This window comes from Podarcis melisellensis, assembly GCF_964234715.1.
Source record: "Podarcis melisellensis genome assembly, chromosome: 8".
Taxonomy (NCBI): Eukaryota; Metazoa; Chordata; class Lepidosauria; order Squamata; family Lacertidae; genus Podarcis; species Podarcis melisellensis.
In genome coordinates this window covers 4,950,283-4,962,131 of record NC_138540.1, presented here as the reverse complement: position 1 = coordinate 4,962,131, position 11,849 = coordinate 4,950,283, and the positions used below count along the sequence as shown (strand labels likewise).

The window sequence follows — 11,849 nt, the reverse complement described above, 5'->3', positions numbered from 1 at the left end:
GTTCGTCTTGCGGGGCACCACTGTAGCTTGGATCATGACAACCTTTCCTGAAAACCTGTCCTTGCTGGCAGCTAAGCTTTCTCACCCAACCTACTGCACACACCCTCTGGGGGTTTGGACTACAGCTCCCACCAGCATGGCCAGTTGATGCTGAGGCTGATGGGAGTTGTAATCCAATGCACCTGGAGGGCAGCAGGAGGTTGGGGGAGGTTGCTGCCCAGGGCCTGCAAACTGGTGCCAAAGGAAACCGCTGTTTCCAGATTCATTTCCAAGCAGAGCCAGACTCGTTTCCCAAAGGTGCTTGGAATACAGTTTGGGTGCCTGCAGACAATGGCTGCTCTTGGAAAATATGACTGCATCTCACTGCCGCTCCCCACCTACTTTCCTTTTGGGGTGATAGAGGGACCTACGTGAGCTGCTTGAGCAAAGAGGCAGGGGACAGGTGGGTTTAGTGAATGAAGGATACCCCTCACTACTCTCTGGGAGGTGACCACCACCTCCATACTTTGGCCTGTAAGAAGTACAGTAATGTGGTCTCGACGCAACAAGAATATGGATGCACCTGGGGAAAACAGGGTGGAGAAGCAACAAAAGGAGACTCTGTCTTAGGGAAAAGACGAGTGCCCCCACCCCAGGACTTGGCACACTACCTAAGGCAGATTTCCACGATCTGCCCCATAAGTATCTGGGCTGAACAGGGAGGAGGAGGATTCTGTTCCTCAGCCCCCCATGTTTGGGATGGTATGTTTGGGTAAAACTGTTTTGGTATTTTTTAGAAGTTTTTTTTATATATCTCTATATAAAATGTGTATAAAGAGAGTTGTATCAGAGCAGCGCTGCCTTGTCTGATGGGTGTGTGTCTGTCTACGTGTACAGCAGCAGCAGAAGAGCATCACAAGCAAGGTGCCACTTCCACACCCTGTGCACATCCAGGAATTGCAAGAGGAAGAGTGCCTACAGAAAAGGGAAGGGGGCAGACCTGAGGCACCCCCTCCCCTGCTTTGTCGCTTGGGAAGTGGGTCGTAGAGGAGGCTCCACTCTGATAAATGCAATTTTGTCTGGAAGGCAACAATAGGGGACTGCGGCTTCTAAGTGCTCTGAAATCACTCTCTCCAGGCAGAATGGGAGAGTGCCAGAGTTTGGTGTTACAGTGGTGCCTCGCAAGATGAAATTAATTCGTTCCGCGAGTCTTTTCGTCTTGCGATGTTTTTCGTCTTGCGAAGCACGGTCCGTCGCAACTGCGCCTCTTCAAGCGGCTTTAGGGAAAAAGCGAACAAACTTGCAAGACGTTTTCGTCTTGCGAAGCAAGCCCATAGGGAAATTCGTCTTGCGAAGCGACACAAAAACTGAAAAACCCTTTTGTCTTGCACGTTTTTCGTTTTGCGAGGCATTCGTCTTGCGGGGCACCACTGTATTTGGTTACTGTTGCAGTAGTTTTCTGCTCCCTCTGCTGTCCCTGGGATTAGTCTCCACTCATGGACCCTCTAAGTCAGCAGCAGCCATTTCCCCACCTATTTGTTGGCCCGATTTGTCCCCTTGCCGTTGCAGACCTTGGCCAAAAAAGGCTGTCCTGCATACTTTAAGCCCCTCCTGCATATTTGCCACCCCAACTTAGAGACCAAAATCACACATGCCAAGGGAATGGCCTTTTCTTTAGCTGGCTTTATTGGCTGTGTGTATTTCCAGAGTTTGCTCGCCAAAATGTAGGTTCAGTCTGCCGTCTCTCTACACACAAAAACAGAGACTTGGTAATAGCAGCCAGCATTTGTACAAACATAGCACCCGAGGGCTGCTTCACAGAAGATGAGAGTACACACCTGCCTTTCTTGGCCACAGAGCCCTCTAAAGTGCAGGAAGAGGGGCAGAGTGACCCTCCAGATATTGCTGGACTAGAACTCCCATCATCCTTTACCATTAGCTAAGGATGTTCTGAAGCAGAGCCACCACTTGTGTGTAGTTCCTAGTGGTTCTCCAACATGGCCATGGCTGAAGATGCTATCCTTTCATCTAGCAAGCTACACAGAGGACTCATGCAAGCTGTGGGGATTTTGCATGATATAATGAAGGGTTGGGTAACACTTTTGCTCTGGCAGACCAGATCTCCATCTCAACCCCCTCCCTCTCACTTTGACACTACTCACTTGTCAGTCATCTGTATTAATGGCATCAGACTGACACTTGTCAAGACAGTGCTTGCCAAACAACCAGTAATGAAGTGCCTGTCACGTGCTTAAGAGGAGCTTGCTGGGTCAGGAATAATCTAGTCCAGCATTCTGTTCTCACAGTGGGCACCCTGATGCCTATAGGAAACCCCCAAGGACCCGGGTGCAAGATCACTCTCTCCTCTTGAGGATTCCAGCAACTGGTATTTGGAACTGCTACTGCCTCCCAAGTGTGGAGGCAAAGTATAGCCATCGTAGCTAGTAGCTTCCATGAATTTGTCGAATACCCTTGTTAAGCCATCCTAGCTGGTAGTTTATGTTCTGTGTGAAGTCCTGAATCTTCCAAGGTTCAGCTTTACTGACTGCGCACAAATCATGTTATGAGGAAGAAAACCTTTATCCACTTTCTCCCTGCCATGCATAATTTTATAAACTTCTTTCATGTCACCTCTTGCTCACCTTTTCTCTATAAACTAAAGGGTCCCTAATGCCGCAACCTTTCCTCACAGGGGAGTTGCTCCATCCCCTTGATCATTTGGGTTACCCTTTTCTGATATTTCCAGCTCTGCAATATCCTAGGTGAGGTGACTGTAACTGTATAAAGTATTCCAAATGTCGCAGAAGAGATTTGTATAACAGCATTATGATCCCAGCAGTTTTATTTTCAACTCCTTTCCTAATGAAACCCAGCATGGGATTTGAATTTTTCATGGCTCCCGCACACTGGGTCACAATCTTCACTATGCCAAGGTCTCATTCATGGCCAGTCACCGCAAGTTCAAACCCCATGAATGTATATTAATGAAATTAAGATTTTTCTTCTTGAGATGCATCACTTCTGCACTTGTTTAGATTGAACTGTGTTTGCCACTTTGGGGGGCCATTTGCTCAATGAGGAGAGGTCCTTTTGGAGTTTTTCACACTTAAATACAAACACCACACTGAACAATTTTGTATTGCTAGCAAACTTTGGCCACCTCACTGCTCACCCCTAACTCTACATCTTTCATGAACAAGTTAAAAAGTGCAAGGTCAAATACCAATCATTTTTGGGGGAGGCACTCTACTTTCTACACCCTTCCATTCAAAGAACTGCCCATTTATCCCTACTCTCTATTTCCCGCTACTTAACCAAATCCTGATGTACATTACTGCAAAGCTTAACACAGACATCTTTGATGAGGTACCTTGTTGAAAGCTTTCTGAAAATCAAAGTACACAGTGTCAACTAGATCACATATCTATATACTGCTTCACACTTTGAAAGAACTTGAGTTGCCTGCAAATACCCGCAAAACAACCTGGCAGGCCAAAATTGGCCCATAAGGTGAAGGCATGTCTCTTCCCAGGTATTGTAAGAGTCAGCCCAAGTCTTGCCAGAGGAAATGGCAAGAACCAAATCAGGAGAAGAGGCATGTAAATAAAACGGGGGGGGGGGGGGAGACAAAAACGGGTAAGGAGAATTTTCTTGATTTACTGGCTGCCTTGCATTTTGAGCTGTTCTGCCTTCAGCTTCTGGCCACCTCCCCAGAAATGCTGGGGCCACAATGCTTTCCCCCAGAGAGAACACACCCTCTGCCTACTTTGCGATGCCCTCCACATGATCACATACTTGTGCGGTGAGGGAAACTACAGTGAGAGAAGTTACTTAATGAAGCCCGACATTTATTATGGATGTGCAGCAAGCTTTTGGAAGTGGGGAAGGAAGGAGGGCCGCTGCCTTTCTTAGCCCTGGGGGTGCCCTGCTTCCTGGCAATGTGAGAGAGATTGTGGTTGTCAGCCTTGAGCTGGAAGGAGAGACAGAGGGCACGCCTTCCTCACGTGTACATGGCACCATGCAGATACTCCAGCCGATGCGCCTGCTGTTGCCGCCGCACCTTGGAAAATAAAGGTAAATATGAATGCCTCCGGCTCTGTTCACGACTGACATGTGGCCCCCAGGTGGTTCTCCACGAGATAATGCAGCACCTCAGGCCAAAAGACTTACATCTAACCCCTGCACCTGCCCACAGGGATCAGCACTCACCTTGTCCTTCTTGTACTCTTCATATTGTTCGTCGTCGGTGGGCAGCTCATGACGGCAGAGAGGGCAGGAGTTGGTCTGGGCAAGGAGAAAGGAGTTAGCAGCAGCAGCAGCCTCTTGAGAAAAGGGAAAGGGTGGAGGGAGCCATCCCAGGTACCAGAGAGGGAATGTCCCTGTTCCAATACTTCACCTTTCCAAGCCAGGGAAGAATGCAGCCTTGGTGGAAGATGTGCTCGCAGGGCATCTTCCTGACCACCTCTTCCTCCTCAAACTCCAGCAGGCACACGGGACACTTCAGCCCTTTGTCTAACCCCCACAAGTGGTTGGAGAAAAGAAAAGGCAGAAAACAGTTCCATCAAGTTGGCTCCACTCTTACCAAAACACAGCACGGCTACACCTTTGCAAAGCTCAGAAATCCTGCCAATCCCATATTTACAAGCATTTTATTCTAATTGGATTTTTCTACTGTAAGATTACTAGTGGATTATTGCTACTAGAAGAGCAAGGGGTGGAGCATACATGATGGAAAAGCTGGGTAAGCCAAGCACAAATACTCCACCCTCTGGATGCCAAAGCCTTTGACAGATGCTGCCAGAACATCAAAAGTCCTCACACCTGGGAGTCATGACATTTTGTGCCAGATTCTTCCTGGAAGTATCATCCATCAGAAAAGACCCTGCTAATAATAATAATCCTGAACCAGAGCTGGTGGAAAACACTGCAGAGAGCCCTTGTGATGTAGCGGCTAGAGTGCTAGACTAGGACCAGGGAGACCAGGGTTCAAATTGCCACTCACCCAATGTACCTCACAGGGTTGTTGTGAAGATAATATGGAGAGGGGAAGAGCACCGTATACCCCACCTTCAGCTCCTTAGAGAAAAGGTGGGATACAGTATACAGTGGTACCTCGGGATATGAAAGGGATCCGTTCCAGAGTCCCGTTCTCATCCTGAACAGAACATAAGATGCGATGGCGTGTCTGCGCATGTGCAGGTCGTGTTTTGACGCTTCCGTGTGTGACGTCATTTTGACTGTCTGCGCATGCGCGAGCGGCGAAACCCAGAAGTAACATGCTCCGTTACTTCTGGGTTGCCGCAGAGCGCAACCCAAAAGCGCTCAACCCAAAGCACATTCAACCCGAGGTATGACTGTAGATGTAATAAATAAAACTTTTTAAAGGTGGCCTTTTGAACTTTGTCATGACCAAAAAGCAAACCTTGAGTATACAAACAGGAAGGCAAGAAAGGAAGAGCAGTAGGTGCTCAGCAGAGGCAGGAAAACCAGCAGGCAGGCAAGGAGAGAGATGCACCTTATTGCTACTGAGCTTGGAAATGGGGGCACAGCTGCTGCCATTGCAGGTGGAGATAAAGCTACATCCTGCAACTTTCCCCCAGTTCCCCAGGCAGCTTTTGATCTGGACCATCTCTTCCACAGAAATTGGGTTGGACGCTTTCCAAGATGGAGAGGTCTTGGAGACATAGACACTCAAATTCTTGCTACTTTCTTAAATGACTGTGCCGGCTGGGGCTGATGGGAGTTGTAGTCCAAACACCTAGAGAAGGCTGACATAGACTGTCTTCTAACCACAGCTCTTGAAGTGCTGTGATATACAAGGCCCAGACTGAAATCTAAACTATTACCTGCTTGCTGCGGGGTAACAGACACTGAAGGAAGGCTCTCTACAGCTTGCTTGGCAGCTGGCGGGGGGAGCCGGTGGTCCCAGTCTTCACTCTCCAAGAAGCCCACATCAATCTCCAGGCCATTGAAGAGGGACCTGCGTATGTTGGAGAAAAAGAGTGTGAGCAGCCACCACCAGGCTTCCTTGTCAGAGAGCTCTGCGCCACCAGAGAGGTCGTGATCCAAATTCCTTAAGATTGGAAACTCCTTATATACTTTCTGAGTGAAAAAAGAAAATGAACTCATAATATCTGGGTTTGAGGACTGGAGAAAACATTTGTTTATAGAAAGCAGAATTGTTGGGTGCTATTTTGGAATGGATGTTTTGAATCATTTTCTATATACAGCTGACACAAAAAATGGAAGTTTTCCTTTTGGTTTGTGCTTTTATTTAGATTAGTTTATCTTTGATAAAAAGATATTTGATATTAACCTTTGCATACGTTCTTTCACATTTTAATTGTCAATTTTTTTATTAAAGATTTTCTTGATTTACAAAAGTGTCTGCAATGTCTCTCTCTCTCATATATTTATTTTCCCCATGTAACATTTTTACAAATCAGTTTCATTTGTTGAGACATTGGGAAGAAAAGGGGGAAAGAGGTGGAGGGGGTGGAAAGATGGGGGGGTCGGGCGACGGTGTTTCTATTTTACTTACTCTACATAGGGTTTGATGTCAGCGTTGCTTGTGCAGGTTCTTTGTTGTTCGTTTGTGTTCCTTTGGTGGTGAGAGAGGTTGGGGTTGGCCTAGGGTGTGGTTGTTCATTTGTGGTTGGCTGTGGTGGTCTTTGTTTTCCCATGTGAGTAGGGTAGGTGGGTGTTTTGGATCAGGTTAGCCATATGGATTTGTATGCCGTTGGTGGATTTTTGTCATTGTCTTGTTGGGCTGTGTATGTGATAAAGGGGAGCCATACATGAAGACATGAATGTGTCTTCTTCTATTTGTGTCAGTTTCGGTTTATTGGTTAATTTTTCTAGTAAGGCTGTTTCCCATACTGTTTGGTACCATTGGTCCATGCTTACTCCTGACAGGTCTCTCCGGTGTCTGGTTATGGCGTTTCTGGCTGCTGAAAGTAGGTGAGTTATGAGTTCTTTGTGGTGTAAGTGGGCATTATTGTCTTGAAAGATGTTTAGAAAGGCCAATTCTGGGGTGGTTTCTAATACTTGTTTGGTTATTTTTCAATTTTTAATTGTGACCCAATTTCCAAAATAAGGTGCTCATTTGAACCCAGGGGGATCTTTTCTGCTTCATTCACTGGGAGCAGCAGAGAAAGAAGAGGTGGGATTATTATTTTATTCTGGAAGGGGGAACATGTTTTCCTCAGACTTCTGAGTTGCCATGAAGGACCTCGGCTGCTTGTTGTGAGACTGGGCTGTCGCAGAACATAGGGAGGAAAGCGTGGGCACTAAACCTCCTAATAAAGGTCCGGATTGTCTTGCACCCCCACGGCATGAATTACGGCTCCCCCCAACCTTTGCAGAGCTGGAGAGCACTTTTTGAGGTTGACCTGGGTAGACGCTCAGCACAGGAAGCCATGCTTTCTTCGCAGACGGAAGCCTCGCAAGCTGATCTAGTAGCAGCAGCTTCCCAAAAAACCAAGTGAGGATCATAAACAGTGTGTTTTGGATGGACTTTAATTGGACTAAGTTTACGACCTGAATTTCTGGAATACAAAAAGGGAGTCCATTCCAGAAGTGGTTGAGAGCTGCATGGGTAATTGTATGAGAGTGTGGAAAGAGGTTAAAAAAAAGACTTGGAAAAGTGGAGGAAGATGCAACTTTCCTTATCAGGAAGAATATCTGCCATCAAAATGAAAATATTACCTAAGACCAGGGCTTTTTTTCCAGACGGAACTCACCTCTTTAGTGTGTTTCAGCACCTCTGCAGTGTTGCGGTGCCATTCCCTGGTGGCAGTTTATAATTTTTGGCCCCAGAGGTGAGGTGAGTGGGCAAAGAAGAGAAGTCCCCCTCCCTTCAAAAACTTTGGGTTCTCCCCCTTAAAAAAGGTCAACAAGTCCTGCCTATGATGCTATTTCTTTTTAAAACAATACCAGTAATAAGCAATTTAAGTTGTTTTAAACAGTGGCAGGGAGACATATCAAGATTCATTTGGCAGGGGAAGAAGCCAAGAGTTAAGTACAAAATTTTAACAGATATAAAAGACAGAGGCAGATTCTTACTACCAGATCTTGGATTGTATTATGAAGTAGCATGTTTATGCTGGTTAACAGAATGGATAGCTCTGGAAGATGTTGGATTATTGGGTTTAGAAGGATTTGATAGACAATATGGTTGGATTCTTAAAACCATATTATAAGAAGCCTCTGTATAGTATGGATGAGGTATAAAAACCTGTTTGAAAGGAATACCCCACTATGGCTCTAGCCCAGGGGTCGGAAAGGTTTATCTTGCCTGGGCCGGATCGGTCCCGCAGAGATCCCTCCATGGGCAGGATCACACGGGCGTGTGAGCGTGCGCCCCTGCGATTTTCGGTGTCTGTGCAGACATGATTTCCAGCGCTGCGGAAGTGAGTCCCCGTGCCGCGCTGCGCCGGTTTAGCGCAGCATGCGAGCGGGCAGGTCAGTTCGGGGGCGGCTCATGGGCCGGTCAAACAACCTCCGCAGGCCGCTTCTGGCCCATGGACCTTAGGTTGGTGACCCCTGCTCCAGCCCACTGAAGCAAGTTCTATGAAGAAAATGAATATGAAAAAGAAATGGGGCACCTACAGAGACATATTAGAGATCGGTGAAGCAAGAGTGATGCTCAAAAAAAGAGAGGACATTAAGGAATGGATAACAGAGTTGTTCCAATCTGAGATGTACAAAAAAGATAATCTGGAGGGATCTGCTGAAGAAAGTTCTGACTTTGAAAGGGGTTTAATGGAGAATAATGAAAAACTCATTTAAAAAATGTACAAAATCCTGCTGGAATAGGAAATGAAAGATGAACTGGTCAAAGCTGCCATGATACACTGGGCAAGGGATGTAGGACACAACATCAAGATGGCATCATGGGAAAAACTATGGGTGATTAATATGAAATTTGCAGCCTGTTACACCCTGAGGAAGAACTATCTAAAGATCATCTATAGATGGTACTTGATCCCAAGTAAACTTGCTAAGATGTGTAAAAAAGGTTCTAATATACACTGGAAGGTACAGTCTTCTACATGTGGCAAACATGCAAAAAGGCTAAAGGATTTCGAAAAAGATGTTCAAATTGACGTTTAAAAAAACACACAAAAAACCCCTGAAGCCTTTCTCCTTGGAATAAGGGAATTGGACGTCCCCAAAAAGTCAGTCAGCTTATTTTTATACCCAACAATGGCAGCAAGAATAATATATGTGCTAAGTTGAAGGATGATGAGATACCAACCAAAGTAGACTGGCAGAATAAATTGACAGAGTATGTGGAGTTAAAAAGTTTAAGAATGAAAATCAAAGACCAGGAGGAGTCAGTGTTTAGGGAAGAATGGAAGCCTTTCATAGAATATTTGAAGAACTATAATAACCATATTAATATGCAAGCAGGATATGAATTGTAAACAGAAGAAAAGTAGTTTAGATAATAAGGAAGGAGAGAAGTGGGGTGCTAGTTACAATATGCAGCAAACTAAGGGGAAATAAGGAAACTATGGAGGGGAAGTTCGCATTTATTAGAAAAAACAGTGGAAATTAAAAATGTAATGTCTGCCTGAAAATTCTAAATAAAACATTTTTTTTACAAAAGTTCACAGCCCATGAGGAAATATGTGACATTTTAAGATTTTTGTGTGTGCATCCCTTGACACTTGCTTACACTAAATTGCATTTGCCATTTTGCTGCCCATTCATTCAGTTTGGAGAAATCCTTTTAGAACTCTTCACAATTCTCCCCTTGCTCAATGGCCGTTAAGCTTCCTCAAGGGTTGTCAACAGCATTTAGAAATCTAAGCACACATTGTACTTTGCTTCCCAAACCAGCAGTGGGTGCATAATGGATGCAGAGTAAACAGGTGTGCGTACACCGCCGAATCGTGAGGCAGGATTTACCCTTGCACAAGTCATCCTAGTTCTACTTCAGCAAAACTGGTACTTCTACATGCCTGCGAACTCGCTTTAGCAATGCGCCCTAGAAGAGACAGTAAGCCAGTGGTTCTCAAAACTTTTTTCTTGGGGCCACACTTTCAGAAGTGCTTGCACAACACCATTTTAAAAAAATGATAAAATACATTGGAAACCACAACTAGGATTGTTCACAGAATCACTTGATGCTCTTGCTCTCAGTTTGAAAATATATCTAACAATATTCTGCTTAAAAAATTATATATGCTATACCATATAATACTGTACTATACCAAAATGTTTAAATGCTTCGATTGCCCTTCCCGACACACTTGCCATCCTCTCCTCTCCACACCCTTTGAGAACCACTGCATTAAGCTAACCAGCCTATAATTTCCAGGATTCTCCCTGGGATCACTTTTTAATTGGTGTTGCATTGGCCAAAAAGATCCTGGGAGGTAAGAAAATATAGTATGATTTTTATCCTGCTCGTTCCTCCATCCAACCTCCCTTTTTGTAAGATGCCTTTGCTGTGGCTCCTTAGTTGCCCTGTGAACTAAGCCTAAGCACATGAAACTGAAACAAGACCTTATTGTTTCCATGTTTAACACGTTTTTGACACAGGAAGCGGCCTTATTCCAGGCCAGATCATTGGCCCAGCTATTTCATTGCTGCCCTCACTGACTGGCAGTAGCTTCCCAAGACTGCAGTGGTCCCTCCCAAGCCCACCTTGAGATGCTGGGGATGAAGCATGAGGCCTGAGCATGCAAAGAAGATGCTCCACCGCCCGGCTCAGGCCCTTCCCGTCCCCTTTCTCCTGTGTGGAGTTTTAGACTGTAGGTTCCTTGGGGGCGAGGACCCTGAACGCTAACCACACAATGTACAGCGGCACCTCGGGTTAAGAACTTAATTTGTTCCGGAGGTCCGTTCTTAACCTGAAACTGTTCTTAACCTGAAGCACCACTTTAGCTAATGGGGCCTCCTGCTGCCGCTGCGTCGCCAGAGCACGATTTCTGTTCTCATCCTGAAGCAAGGTTCTTAACCTGAAGCACTATTTCTGGATTAGTGGAGTCTGTAACCGGAAGCATATGTAACCTGAAGCGTATGTAACCTGAGGTACCACTGTAATATAGAAACAACAACGCAACAGATTCTGGAAACCTTGTTGTGATGGCGAGAGGGAGCCTCAGGTTAAGGGGGAGTCTACCTGCAAGTGAGGGACGCTGGTGGTGCTGTGGGTTAAACCACTGAGCCTCTTGGGCTTGCTGATCAGAAGGTCGGCGGTTCAAATCCCCACAACGGGGTGAGCTCCCATTGCTCGGTCCCTGCTCCTGCCAACCTAGCAGTTCAAAAGCATACCAGTGCAAGTAGATAAATAGGTACAGCTCCGGCGGGAAGGTAAACAGCGTTTCCGTGCGCTGCTCTGGTTTGCCAGAAGCGGCTTAGTCATGCTGACCACATGACCCAGAAGCTGTATGCCGGCTCCCTCGGCCAGTAAAGCGAGATGAGCGCCGCAACCCCAGAGTCAGCCACGACTGGACCTAATGGTCAGGGGTCCCTTTACCCTTCTTCCAGCACCGTTTCCCGCTGCTCTCCCGGATTGTTAGCTATGCCTTAGACTGTCCCGGGCCAGGGGAGGCTGCTGCTCCCTTATTTTGTCCCGAGGCTGCCTCTCGGCTCTGCCCCGGGAGGGAGCCCCCCGCCCGGCTCCCCGGGTCGCCCACCTGGCCAGTTCCAGCAGCGCCTGGCGATGCGGCTCCTCCTGGCGGGGCCCGGCGCCCGGCTCGCAGTCGTGCTCCTCGAAGTAGGAAGCCATGGCGGCGCCTCCCGCTCCGCCTCCGCCCGTGACTCGGCTCCTCGCGAGGCCAACCACAGCCGGGACGCCGGCCGCCCCGCCGCCGCCGCCGCGCGCTCATTGGCCCCAGGCCGCGGCCAATCAGGGC

General features: G+C 46.9%; 1 protein-coding gene across 1 annotated transcript; it reads right to left on the bottom strand.

Annotated features, from left to right (window-relative positions):
* Positions 1-3,806: 3,806 nt before the first annotated feature.
* On the bottom strand, positions 3,807-11,797 carry RNF181 (ring finger protein 181). Its single transcript, XM_081922602.1, has 5 exons — positions 11,631-11,797; positions 5,826-5,959; positions 4,376-4,491; positions 4,189-4,263; positions 3,807-4,039 (listed from the first exon to the last, which is right to left on the bottom strand). The coding sequence occupies exons 1-5, from the start codon at positions 11,720-11,722 to the stop codon at positions 3,980-3,982; spliced, it is 477 nt and encodes a 158-aa protein (XP_081778728.1). The 5' UTR covers positions 11,723-11,797; the 3' UTR covers positions 3,807-3,979.
* Between the last annotated feature and the right edge of the window lie 52 nt (positions 11,798-11,849).